The sequence below is a fragment of the Anabrus simplex genome, chromosome 6 (genome assembly GCF_040414725.1).
Source record: "Anabrus simplex isolate iqAnaSimp1 chromosome 6, ASM4041472v1, whole genome shotgun sequence".
NCBI lineage: Eukaryota > Metazoa > Arthropoda > Insecta > Orthoptera > Tettigoniidae > Anabrus > Anabrus simplex.
In genome coordinates this window covers 165,232,958-165,245,137 of record NC_090270.1, presented here as the reverse complement: position 1 = coordinate 165,245,137, position 12,180 = coordinate 165,232,958, and the positions used below count along the sequence as shown (strand labels likewise).

General features: G+C 38.3%; 1 protein-coding gene across 1 annotated transcript in view; it reads left to right on the top strand.

The window, feature by feature from the left end:
• LOC136875915 (fibrous sheath CABYR-binding protein) overlaps positions 1–7,960 on the top strand; it is a 381,453-nt gene extending 373,493 nt beyond the window's left edge. The window contains exon 23 of the mRNA XM_068228254.1: positions 6,835–7,960. Coding sequence (XP_068084355.1) covers positions 6,835–6,941 — 107 coding nt within the window. The 3' untranslated portion in view covers positions 6,942–7,960. The remainder of the gene's footprint in view (positions 1–6,834) is intronic.
• The last annotated feature ends 4,220 nt before the right edge of the window (positions 7,961–12,180 follow it).

Genomic DNA, 12,180 nt, shown 5'->3' with positions numbered 1-12,180 from the left:
TAATTAAGGCCACGGCCGCTTCCTTCCAATTCCTAGGCCTTTCCTATCCCATCGTCGCCGTAAGACCTATCTGTGTCGGTGCGACGTAAAGCCCCTAGCAAAAAAAAAAATCTCTTCGCAACTGGAAATAGAACAGTAATAATGAAATTGATGAGTGGAATGCACCAGAGTGGTGGGAATAACATTTTGCATTATTGGGAGTACCAGAGTGTTGTGATTTTATTACCACCAGTTTTATTAATAATGTTTCGTTTATTGTCTAAGGAGTTAATGCAGTTTGCACTAGTGCATTTTTATACTCATTGTGTAGAGTGCGTTAACTCCTATGGAGAGGGAGATAACACTCTTTACACACAGATACTGTACTCATTAGAGTAGTGAGTAGTAAAGATTTAATAACAACACGGGGGACTTAACGCTCTTTACACACAGATACGGTACTCATTAGAGTAGTGACCAGTGAAGATTTATTAACAACACGGTGGACTTAACGCTCTTTACACACCCACACCATGATTTTAGTGAATCAACACAGAAAACACGTCATATCTTCAATTCTATTCGTGATTGGAGTTAGCGTACTATACACAAACGAGCATCTCGCATTCCATTCACAAGGCACACTTGATAACTGAATTTCAGCCATATGTGGAGTTGACGCACTTTACACACCCGCCCACCAAATTCAACAACGGAAGTCCAATACATATGAGGGTTGGTGCACAAGTCATGGTAATTTTTTTTTTTTTTAACACAAAGAAGGGATCTACCAGATAAATGGAAATATACAGCTGGGAGTGGGGAGCATAAGGTGCTATGGAATGTGTAAATAATGGCGAGAAGCAATATATAAGATGAGGAAACTGTCAGCCATGAAATCCTGTGCTACATAATGTTTATTCTCAGTGAGTAGAGTAACCTTCATGATAAAATGCTCAAAGTAGTCCCTAAAATTGCCAATGATGCTGGGGACATTTGACACCAGTTGAATCACCATGCGTGAATTTTGAATCTCGTGTTTCAAAGTGTTTTCAATGTCTTCTCATGTCCCAAACCTTCTCCCACGTAATGATTTTTTCGGTTTGGGGATGAGGTCAAAACCATGCGGAGGCAAGTCTGGTTTATTATGGCCAGTGTTCGAGTACTTCCCAACCCGAGTGGCAGGCACAAACAGGTCTTCTAGACCATTGCACGTCACTGCTTGTTTTACATCCGCACTGAAATGCTGCTGCCTGTCTCTCGATGGTTCAGTACATAGGGGCATTATTCCTCACAGCTTCCACAAGCATACCGTGACATTCTTTGTCATTGTTGATAAACTTAACCATAATAGGTATCTGTATTTGTTCCTGTATTGACTTGTCTAAAACTATATGCTTGAATCCACCTTGTCAATATACTTTTATCATTGAAAACCATTTATTCATCAAACATGTTTCGGTCCCCTTCCTCAGTAAATATTAAAGTCCAAACATGTTCGATGAATAAATGTTTAATGATAAAAAAGTGTTGACAATGTGGATTCAAGCATATTGTATTTCAAATGTTTTTGATAGCTTTTTTGTCATTGCGATCTTGGCAGACGGCCAGTTTGATGTGCGCACACTGTTCTTGCCTCATCACCAGTGCATACTAGGTCAGGCTTACAAGCTGTATTACTGAGTGAGTTGGTCATGTGGTTAGATGCGTGCTGCTGTGGGCTTGCATTCGTGACATAGTGGGTTTGAACCCCACTATTGGCAGCCTTGAAGATGGTTTTCTGTGGTTTCCCAATTTCACACCAGGCAAAAATGGGGCTGTACCTTATTTAATGCCACAGTTGCTTCCTTTCCACTCCTAGCCCATTTCCTATCCCATCATCATAAGACCTATTGTGTCAGTGTGACGTAAAAAAAAAAAAAAAAAAAAAAAAAAAAAAGGGCTGTATTAAATTTTGCACTGACTCCCTACTGCACCCTCATCACTCTGTGCATGGTACCAAGGTCTGTCTAGGGAGGTCTGGTCACGCTACCACAATCCTTTGCGACAGCGGCCATATTGGGTCTTAAATATCGTTATGTTGGCGTGCCTGATGTATTGATGTGAGTTATTACGTGTATTTTGAAGGAAAATGGGATACTATGTCGCACCAAATTGTCAAAATAAGACAACTGATGGAATTAGAATGTTTCGCTTCCCGAGAGATAAGCAAAGGAGAGTTCAGTGGGTACAAAACTGTGGGCGTGACAAATGGCAACCTACATGTAATTCCGTCTTGTGAGAGGTTAGTGAAGTTATACATTCGTATTATTCCTGAATAATAATGTGTTTACATGGACGATGTTTTATATTTATAGGTGTTATGTATTTTCTTCTAGCATCATTTTGAAGAATCGCAATTTGAACTAAGAGGGCAGATGGACGGAAACTACTCAAGTGGAATTCCATCCCAACAATTTTTGATGTCCCTAATCCACCCAAGTCTTTGACATGTGATAGGAAACCTCCCAAAGAAAGAGAATTGTCTTTCAAAACAAGCAAGAAGTAACAGGAAATGTGTAATAGTAGTGTTGACGTTTATGAAAATTTCCTTTTATTGTGTCCAGCTCCATGGCTAAATGGTTAGCGTGCTGGTCTTTGGTCACAGGGGTCCCGGGTTCGATTCCCGGGAGGGTCAGGAATTTTTAGCATAATTGGTTAATTTTGCTGGCACCGGCGCTGGGTGAATGTGTCGTGTTCATCATCATTTCATCCTCATCACGACACACAGGTCACCTACGGACGTCAAATCAAGAGACCTGCACCTGGCGAGCCGAACATGTCCTTGGACGCTCCCGGCACTATACGCCATTTCATTCCATTCCTTTTCATGTAAACTATACGTAGTATCTTTCTGACTCTACATGAAATGTTTCACAGATACTTGAAATGCTTGTTCCTGTTCATTTACCAATTACTTCAAACCAACAATTTGTGTCCACAATTAGTTATTACTTACAGCTATATTTCATTCATCTTAAATGCTCTCTAGAGTAAATTATATGGCTGGACAAATACTTGAAGATCACAACATTCACTCCACTCGCACTAACCAACTAATGCAATTTAATGTACCGTAGCCTAACATAATATTTAATGTAATCCCTAAAATTTAACTCAACTTAATAGTGAGTGAATTTATATTTCTTATGGAATTGTGTCCATTAATGGCTTTAATTTTCTTAACCATTATTATTATTATTATTATTATTATTATTATTATTATTATTATATATATACATTCGTTTAGCCCCTTAAGGAGCACGTGGAACCATTAAATAGCACTGGTATTCTTCATCTTCTTGTTCTTCTTATCTTCCCAAAACTTCCTCATCCTTTCACTATGGGCCTGCCGTCTTTCTTGTGTCCACGAGTTTTTGAGCTTCAAGCTTTTCTCAGATGGATTCTTGGGTGCAAATTTATGGCTGTTGATCTTTTGTCTGTATGTATTCCTTGTGGTTGCCATTGGATCAACGTCGACTTCTGCGAGGTCCTTTTGTGCATCCACTAGCCAGCGAGCTTTGGATTGTCGGTTTCCATTGATAATAAGAAATATCTTCTTAGTCAGTCGTGAGTCATCCATTCGTGCTAAATGTCCATAAAATTTCATACGCCGTTTGCGTGCGACTGAAGAGAATCGCTCAGTTAATGCATAGAGTTCTTCCGAGCTTCTTCGCATCCATTTGCCCTCTTGAAACTTGGGCCCGAATATCTTCCTCAGTACCTGTCGTTCAATTTTCTCAATGTCCTTGAAGTTAATGGTAAGTGCTGATGTCTCAGTTGCGTAGAGTGCCTCAGGGAGGACAACGGTGTGGTAGTGTCGGAGTTTGGCTTTTGTGGATATTGATTTCTTATTGTAGAAGTTCCAGGTGATTAGGTACGCTTTACGTAGTTTTTCTGCGCGCATTTTGTTGGCTGCTTTTTCATTGCCTGAATCAGCAATAATTTCACCCAAGTACTGGAATTGTTTGACTTGTAAAATGTTGCCATATTTGGTCGCTAGTGATGTTAGGTGTGTGCACTTGGAGTCCATGTATTGCGTTTTTTCATAAGAGATGTGGAGACCAGTTTTTATTGCAATCTCGTGAAGCTTCTCGATGGCGTGCCTGGCTTCTTCGGGAGTCCGGGTAATTATTGCTAGATCGTCAGCAAAGGCAAGGCATTTAATGTTAATCCGTTTACTTTTAGTTCCCATGTTTATTCCGGGTACTTCTTTCTCCCATGTTTTAATGACCTTATCCAGTACTAGGTTGAACAGAAGTGGGGACAATCCATCACCTTGTCTAACGCCTGTTTTTATTTCAAAGGGTGCAGAGATTTCACCCATGAACTTCACCTTAGAGGTTGTATCTGTTAAGGTTTGTTGGATTAACGTGAGTGTTTTGTTATCAACACCGTATTCTCGAAGAACATTGAACAGGGTACCACGGTCTATTGAGTCGTATGCTTTTTTAAAATCTACGAAAGTGACCACTGTGCGGTTTGACTGGCGGTGTTGGAGTATCATCTTCAGGTTCCAGATCTGTTCCACGCACGATCGATGTGGACGGAAGCCCGCCTGGTATTCGCCGATCTTATCTTCTGTCTGTTGTTCCAATCTGGTAAGCAGAGCACGTGAAAGAATTTTGTACGCTATTGACAGAAGGGAAATACCTCGGTAGTTGTTTGGATCCATCTTGTCACCTTTCTTATGCAGTGGATGGATCAGGGCAGTTTTCCAATCTACAGGTATGACTTCACTTTCCCATATGTTCGCAATGATGACCTGTAATTGGTCGATCATTTGATCCCCTCCAATCTTCAGCATCTCGGCGATTATACCATCTTCTCCTGGTGCTTTATTGTTTTTGAGATGTAATATGATGCTCCTTATCTCCTCATGAGTCGGTGGAAGGGAATCTGTGTTTGGAGTGGGTATGTGGAATTGAAGTTTCTCAGTTGGTGATTCGCAGTTGTGTAACTTTTTGAAGTGTTGTTTCAGGATGTCACAGTTAGCCTTTGTATTTGTCTCGAGAGTTCCGTCAGGGCGTCGAAAAGAAAGAGTGGGTGGCTTGTAGCTGGTCAGTTCTTCGCGAAAGGTTTTGTAGAAATTTCTTGTGTTATTCCGTTTGAAGTCATTATCGATCTCCTCTAATCTCTTGTGATGGTATGCACGTTTAATTCGTCTGAGTCTTTTGGACGTTTGCTTCTGAGTTTCTGGAAAGATATGCCAATTCTCTGGTGTTTGATGACTATTATTATTATTATTATTATTATTATTATTATTATTATATGCATGAATGTTAGGACTCAGCTAAGATCCCCGTGGTCGCCAACCCACGCTCTCTAGTTGGGAGCTCCTGACGCCCCTTTCAGTCGCCTCTTATGACAGGCAGGAGATACCGTGGGTGTTATTCTATTGCCCCCACCCAAAGGGGGAAATCTATTTTGGGTTGTGACAAAACGAGGTCCTTAGCTGAGTCTTGACATTGCTTTCACTTACTTGTGTCAGGCTTTCACCTATTGTATCCCATCCGACCTCCCCTGGTCAACACTTGTTCTTTTTCTACCACGACTTCATTAGCGCATTCGAGGCCTAGGAAGATTTTCATTTCCACGCACTTTGTGGCCTTCATCTTTCTTTTGATGATACCTTCATTTTTCCAAGTGTAGGTCCTCTTCCATTTGTTTTCTTCTGATTAGTGTTTATAGAGGATGGTTGCCCAGTTGTACTTCCTCTTAAAACAATAATCGCCACCACCACTTTGTACTATATAGCTGCATGGTTTATCAATAAACTAGTTAATAGTAGCTAAGAACATCACTCTTGTTGCATATGTGCAGAGTATTTGTGCCTTAGAACCCAAAGAAATATCACATGAATGGATAACAACAGTTACCATACATAATTTAAAGCATTCAACTCAAGAGGCATTCAGTGTTTGTCGACATACTGGGGTAACCTTTTAGAAACACAGTGTCGGTAATTACTTTCTTAATAAGGAAAACGATGAAGGTAATTTATTACAACTATCTATTAGTACTTCAAGCACAGTACTTCAAGTTTAGTATTTCATGTACCGGTAATCATAATATGACACAGGTACTGTACAGATTTCTATGTTTCTGTCAATAAATTTACGTATTTGACAGATGATATTAATAAGAAATACAGTAAGACCAAGTTGTAAGGAAGTAAAAGAGTAGGGCATGAGCTTGTCTCTTGATTCTTGTTTCTAAAAAAAACAAAAAATAATAATTTCAGGCTCTATTAGTTATCTTCCTATTCAAATAGCTGTGAATGTATTTATATCAGTTATACAGTTAGATATACATGGACATTAGATGCCAAATTAAATTCTTTATAAAAAATGGGTGGTATTTTGTTTTTATTTCAATGTACGGTTCCGAAGTCCTCTAAATTCGAATACACTTGCCTTTGGTTACGCTCGCTTAAAGACCCAATATGGCGGATCCATAAGTAGCATTCGTGACTTGACCTCCCTAGACAGACCTTGCATGGTACCTGTCCATTGCACTGCCATCTTGTGTTGTACCCATGAACTATGAGTGTCATGCTTTCCAGGACATATATATATGACCATTACATGGTAGCACCAAGTAAATATGAGGGACAAAAATAGTTGCCATGGCTTATCCCCTAACCCTCATACATACAAGAATTTTTAAAAAGTTGTGAACTAAAATGAAGCATAAGAAAAGAATGAAATATGGCTGTTTTGTGTAAAAAGAAATGTGTGTTTGATGTTGGCACAAAGTAACTTTGAGTACTATAACTGAACAATTAGTGATAAAATACTATTTCTTTTCTTCCAGTTGGCTCACCACGGAGAAATCCTCTGTTGAGGGAAATTTTCAGTACCAGTACGCAGTCACCATTGTATCAACGAGCCTGGAAGAAAGTCGGTGATTTCTTCAAATAAGAATGTTCAGCAGAATGTGAAGATAATCATTCAACACCCTTCATGTTAAATATTACGAGGATAGAGTGAGAATATTTGTTACTTTGTACTTGCAGAATGTTATTACTTATGAATCTAAATACCTTGACTGAACATTTCATTTGTTGAAAATGTAAAATGTAAACATTTATAGACTTGAGAAAGTGTGTATTTATTTCAGAAAACTGTGTGCAAAGGAATGCAAAGTAAATTTTAAGTATGTTTGTCAGGCTTCTATAATGCCAATATGGGACAATATTGCCAATCTATGGGAAATATCCCACATCAAGGGGGAAAGTAAAAAATCAACATACTGCTAGTTGACCAATACAAAGTGATTATTGAGAGATGAAATTCATTTCCAAACTTTATGAAGACTTACAGTGCAAGAAGTATATATTGTTTGATTGGTTTAAGGCAGTAATGGTGAAAATGATGAAGGGTAAAAATAAATAAATAAATTAATTAAATAAATAAATGAAAAATAAATAAAGAGTAAGACTGTAAGAGAATCATATCAGGAAATAATTGAACAGTCTAACATAAAATTGCAGGTGAGGGTGATTACTGATTATGAATTGAAGATTATGAAAAGGAAGAAATAACTCACTGCAAAACTGTTGCCTACCGTTATGCATTCCGGTTCTGTATTGTTACCAGTAAAATTTTAATTGCATTTTTATGATTGTATCTGTGATTTTTAAAAATGTAAGATGGGTTTTCTGTAGGGTTTTTTCATCCAATTCCATTATTGTTTTATAGTTCTGAGAATTTTTCTCTCTTTTTTTCTTTTCTTTGACAAGTTTTATTGGTGATCTGCCATCAGTTATTAGAATTTTGGATGTACATACATACATATCCCACATCATTCCATTTTAAGCGATGGGTCGGTGAACGAGGCTTCTCCACCAGTTCCGGTCTCTGAACTTCTCTCCTTCTTTGATGCTTTCCAAAGTATGTCCTCGCTGTTCAGTGTCAATCTTCACCATGTCCTTGTACCTAGTCTTGGCCGCCCTCTTGGTCTTTTGTCTTCATGTTTCAGATAATACATTTGTTTTAGTAATCTGTTATCTCCCATGCGTCGCATATGTCTGTACTTTCTCAGTCGCTGCGATGTTATTCTGTCCTGCAGTTTTACAACTTGAGTCTGCTTGTGGATTTCCTCACTGCGGACTCTGTCCCTCCGTGTTTTACCAATCATGCTATGGAAAAATCTCATTTCTGCTGCCTGAATTCTACTGACATCTTTATTTCTCATGGTCCATGTTTCGCAACCATAGGTCAGGATTGGTACATAATAGGTTTCATATATGACTCTCTTACATTTTGTTGGTATTTTCTTGTTCCATGTTATGTCTTTAACTATTTTATAGAAGTTGCTACCTGTACGAATTCTGCAGGAAATTTCCTTGTCTATATAACCAGTATCAGAGATAACACTTCCAAGATATTTGAATTGATGGTTCATCTGTAGCTGTTTCCCCTCCATTTCAGTGTGTCCCATTGGTTGTCTGTATCCCTTCATGACCTTAACCTCACTTTTCTCTTGGCTGAAAATAACTCCATATTCTTTAGCAGCTTCTGTCCAGGAGTTTATTTGTTCTTGAAGGTCTTCTTTAGAGTCTTCCCACAAGCATATATCGTCAGCAAACAAGATAACTTTCATTTTCTTACCTTCAGTGGTTTGGTGAACTTTGAATCTCATTCATCACAGTGATGAAAAGAAGAGGAGACAAAAGACCACCCTGTCTTAACCCATATTTTATATCCAAGGTTTCAGTCATTCCTACAGGTGTTTTGACTTTACTGCGGGTATCTTCATACAAATTCTTGATCCTGTGTATCATGTCATCCTGTATCCCAATTTTCTTCAGTGTTTCCCACACCTTCCCTCTGTTCACAGCATCAAATGCTTTCATGATATCCAGAAAGGCTAACCACAAATGTCTGTTGTGTTCATAGTATTTTTTCATTAATTGCGGATGGTAAAGATTAAATTAGTTGTTGATCTCCTCTTCCTGAATCCATACTGTTCTTTGAAGAGGTTCTCTTCAATAAGGGGTCTGATTTTATGCTCTATAATTCTTTCATAAAGTTTACCAACTTGAGATGTCAAAGTGATGCCTCTATTGGATGTGTAAAGTTATTATTAGAGGAGAAGAGCTAAACAGGGATCCCTGTCCTTTAAGCAGACCACCTTTTTTTGCCTCTATGAGTCTGTTGGTGACTGCCTTAAGTCTCTTAATATCACTTTTCATCCTCAAGATGGCACTGGTTGGTTTTCCTCTTTCTGTTGGGGTTGTAATGAACCATTGTCAGTTATTCACTGAGGAATTATTTTTGCAGTACTGGAAAGGAACTACATTTATAACTGAAGTAAAATGTAAGTTGTGTTCTTATTCATTTCATTAAAATTTATAAAGAATGGGCTTTATTATATATATATTCCTTGATATCATATTGTACAAACAGCTTTGCTGATATTCATGTAAATGACTTCACATGCAGTGTCCTAACAGGAGATAAAATGGGAGGGGGTGTTTATTCTGGTGAAGGATACTTATTGTTCACATGAATGGTTTACCGATGAAAGGGATGAAATATTAGGGATAAAATTAGTTTGTGATAATATGAAGGAGGTGGGAATTATAGGAACATATAGGCCTGGAAGAGAGGAAAGAGACATGGAAATATTTGAGAAAATAATAGATTATACTCATAAAAACAATAATAATGATATGGTAATGATTGGGGGAGATGTAAACTTGCCTGAAGTTGAATGGAATGGAGCTGCAAGTGAAGCCCGTGAACAGAAACTGGCAAATAAGTTAATTTGGGAGGGAGGATTTACACAAGTAGTACAAGAACAGATTCATCTTAATAACTTGCTAGATGTATTCTTGGTTAAACCATGGGAAATTGTTGATAAAACTGAGGTAATTGAAGGAATAGGTGACCATAAGGCTGTAATAATGGATGTAGGACTCATACCAAAAATGCTTAATAAGAGGGTCACACAAGACAAGAAATTATACAGAAAAACTAAAGTTTATGAATTTGGGACTTACCTTAAATCACAATTCAGTTGTTGGATACACTTTGGGCTAAATTTAAAGGAATCATTTGGGAAGGAAAGAAGAGATTTGTACCTGTTAAGAAGGGTAAAATGACCTCAGACCCTGTTTATTATACAAGGGAAATAAGAAAATTAAAAAGAAAATATAGAATAGTAAACAGGAAAATCAAAGAGGGTAGGGAGAATAGAAAAACTAGAAAACAGCTAATGAGGGAATTTAATAGAGTGAAAAAGGAAGCAAAAGAGAATTATATGAATGGCATACTTCAAGAGGGTAATGACCACAAAGGGAAACACTATTTAACAGATACTGAGAAAACAAATCTATTTATTAGGGAATTCAGAGATTCAATAGAAGATTGTCAGGAGTTGGAAACTGTAACAGAAGATAGAGAGGGAGAGACACAGGGAAACAAGAAGCTTCATCATCATCATCATCCTAAACCATCTCCAGTTTCCCGGGTGTGGTATATGAGCCTCCTCCATCTCATCGTGTCCTTGTACCATTCTTCCTCCACCAACTTGTCCCAATCATGACCTCTCAGCAGTACATCGTTATTAACTAAATCTATCCATTTCCTTTGTGGCCTTCCCACGGGTCGTCTTCCTTCTACTTTTCTGTCATATTCCTTCCTTGCAGTTCTGTTTACTGGCATCCTCTTCATGTGACCAAACCACTTCAGTCTTGATATCTGAATCTTATTGAGGAGAGAATCATCTATTCCTACTTCTTCTCTAATTTTCTCATTCCTAATCTTGTCTTACCTGGTTTTCTGGATCACAATGCGTAGGAATTTCATTTCAGCTGCCTGAAGTTTGGAATTATCTCTATTGGTCAGTGTTGTGGTTTCGAGACTGTATGTAAGAATTGGTGTATAATAGGACTTGTACAATGTCATTTTTGTTTTCATGGGTATTTGCTCATCCCACAGCAGGTGTTTTACCTGGTGGTAAAATTGTGTTGCCTTATTGATTCGATTGTTCACCTCGTGTTTTGCTAGGTTGTCATTTGATATAACGCTATCCAAGTATTTGAAAACTGGAACGCTGTCCAGTTGGGCTTCATTTAACATGACTATTGGTTCTGCTCCTTCCCCATACACTTTCATCACCACCGTTTTGGTCTTGCTGATGTTTAAACCATATTTCTTAAACTCCTCATTCCAGCTTTGCATTCTCTCTCCCAATTCCTCTTCTGAGTCACTCCAGATTGCAACATCATCTTCAAATGTGAAGGCTTTGATATCTCCATGTTCTTTCCTTTTAATAGATTTCATTACTACATCCATTACAATAATAAATAGAAGTGGTGACAATGAGCTGCCCTGCTGCACTCCTCTCTTTGTTTCAAACCAGTCCGACAAACCACATCCTACTTGAATACAGCTTCTATTCTCACTATGCAACATTTTCACTTTGTCTATGAGGCTGTCTCGCACTTGAAGTTCTTTCATGCATTGCCAAATTCTTTCCCTTGGTACACTGTCGTATGCTTACTCAGTGTCCAAAAATATTAGAAATAAAGGCTTGTTCTTCTCCCAGTATTTTTCCATTAGCATCCTAATTGCAAATATAAGGTCTGTAGTAGACCTTCCTGGTCTGAAACCATACTGCTCTTCTTCCAAAATTGGTTCAACAATATCTCTGATTCTGGTCTCTATTATTTTTTCCAATATTTTCAGGACATGAGACAGTAGTGTGATTTCACGGTAATTAGTACATTTTCGTCGGCTTTCTTTCTTGAACAGATGTACAATGATGCCCATCTTTCAGTCCTCAGGAATAGTATTTTCCTCCCATATCTTGTTGAGCAGTCTGTAGAGCCACTGGATTCCTGGAATTCCTGCTGCTTTCAGCATATCTGCACTTAGTTCATCTATGCCCACTGCCTTTCCTTTCTTCATGCTCTTGAGCGCATTTTCAACCTCAAGCCATGTAACTGGTGGTTTAGTTGTGGTTCCTCGACTTGACTCTCCTCTGTCCGTTGTTATGTTTTCTGTATCTCCATTCAGCAGCTTTTCGAAATAGATCTTGAGTTCTTGTTTAATTTCTCCCTCTTCTTGTGCCAGAGTTCCATCATCACGTTGTATTGCTTTTATGGTCTCTTGATCCCTTCGCTTGTTTTTCACTACTTTGTATAGCAAT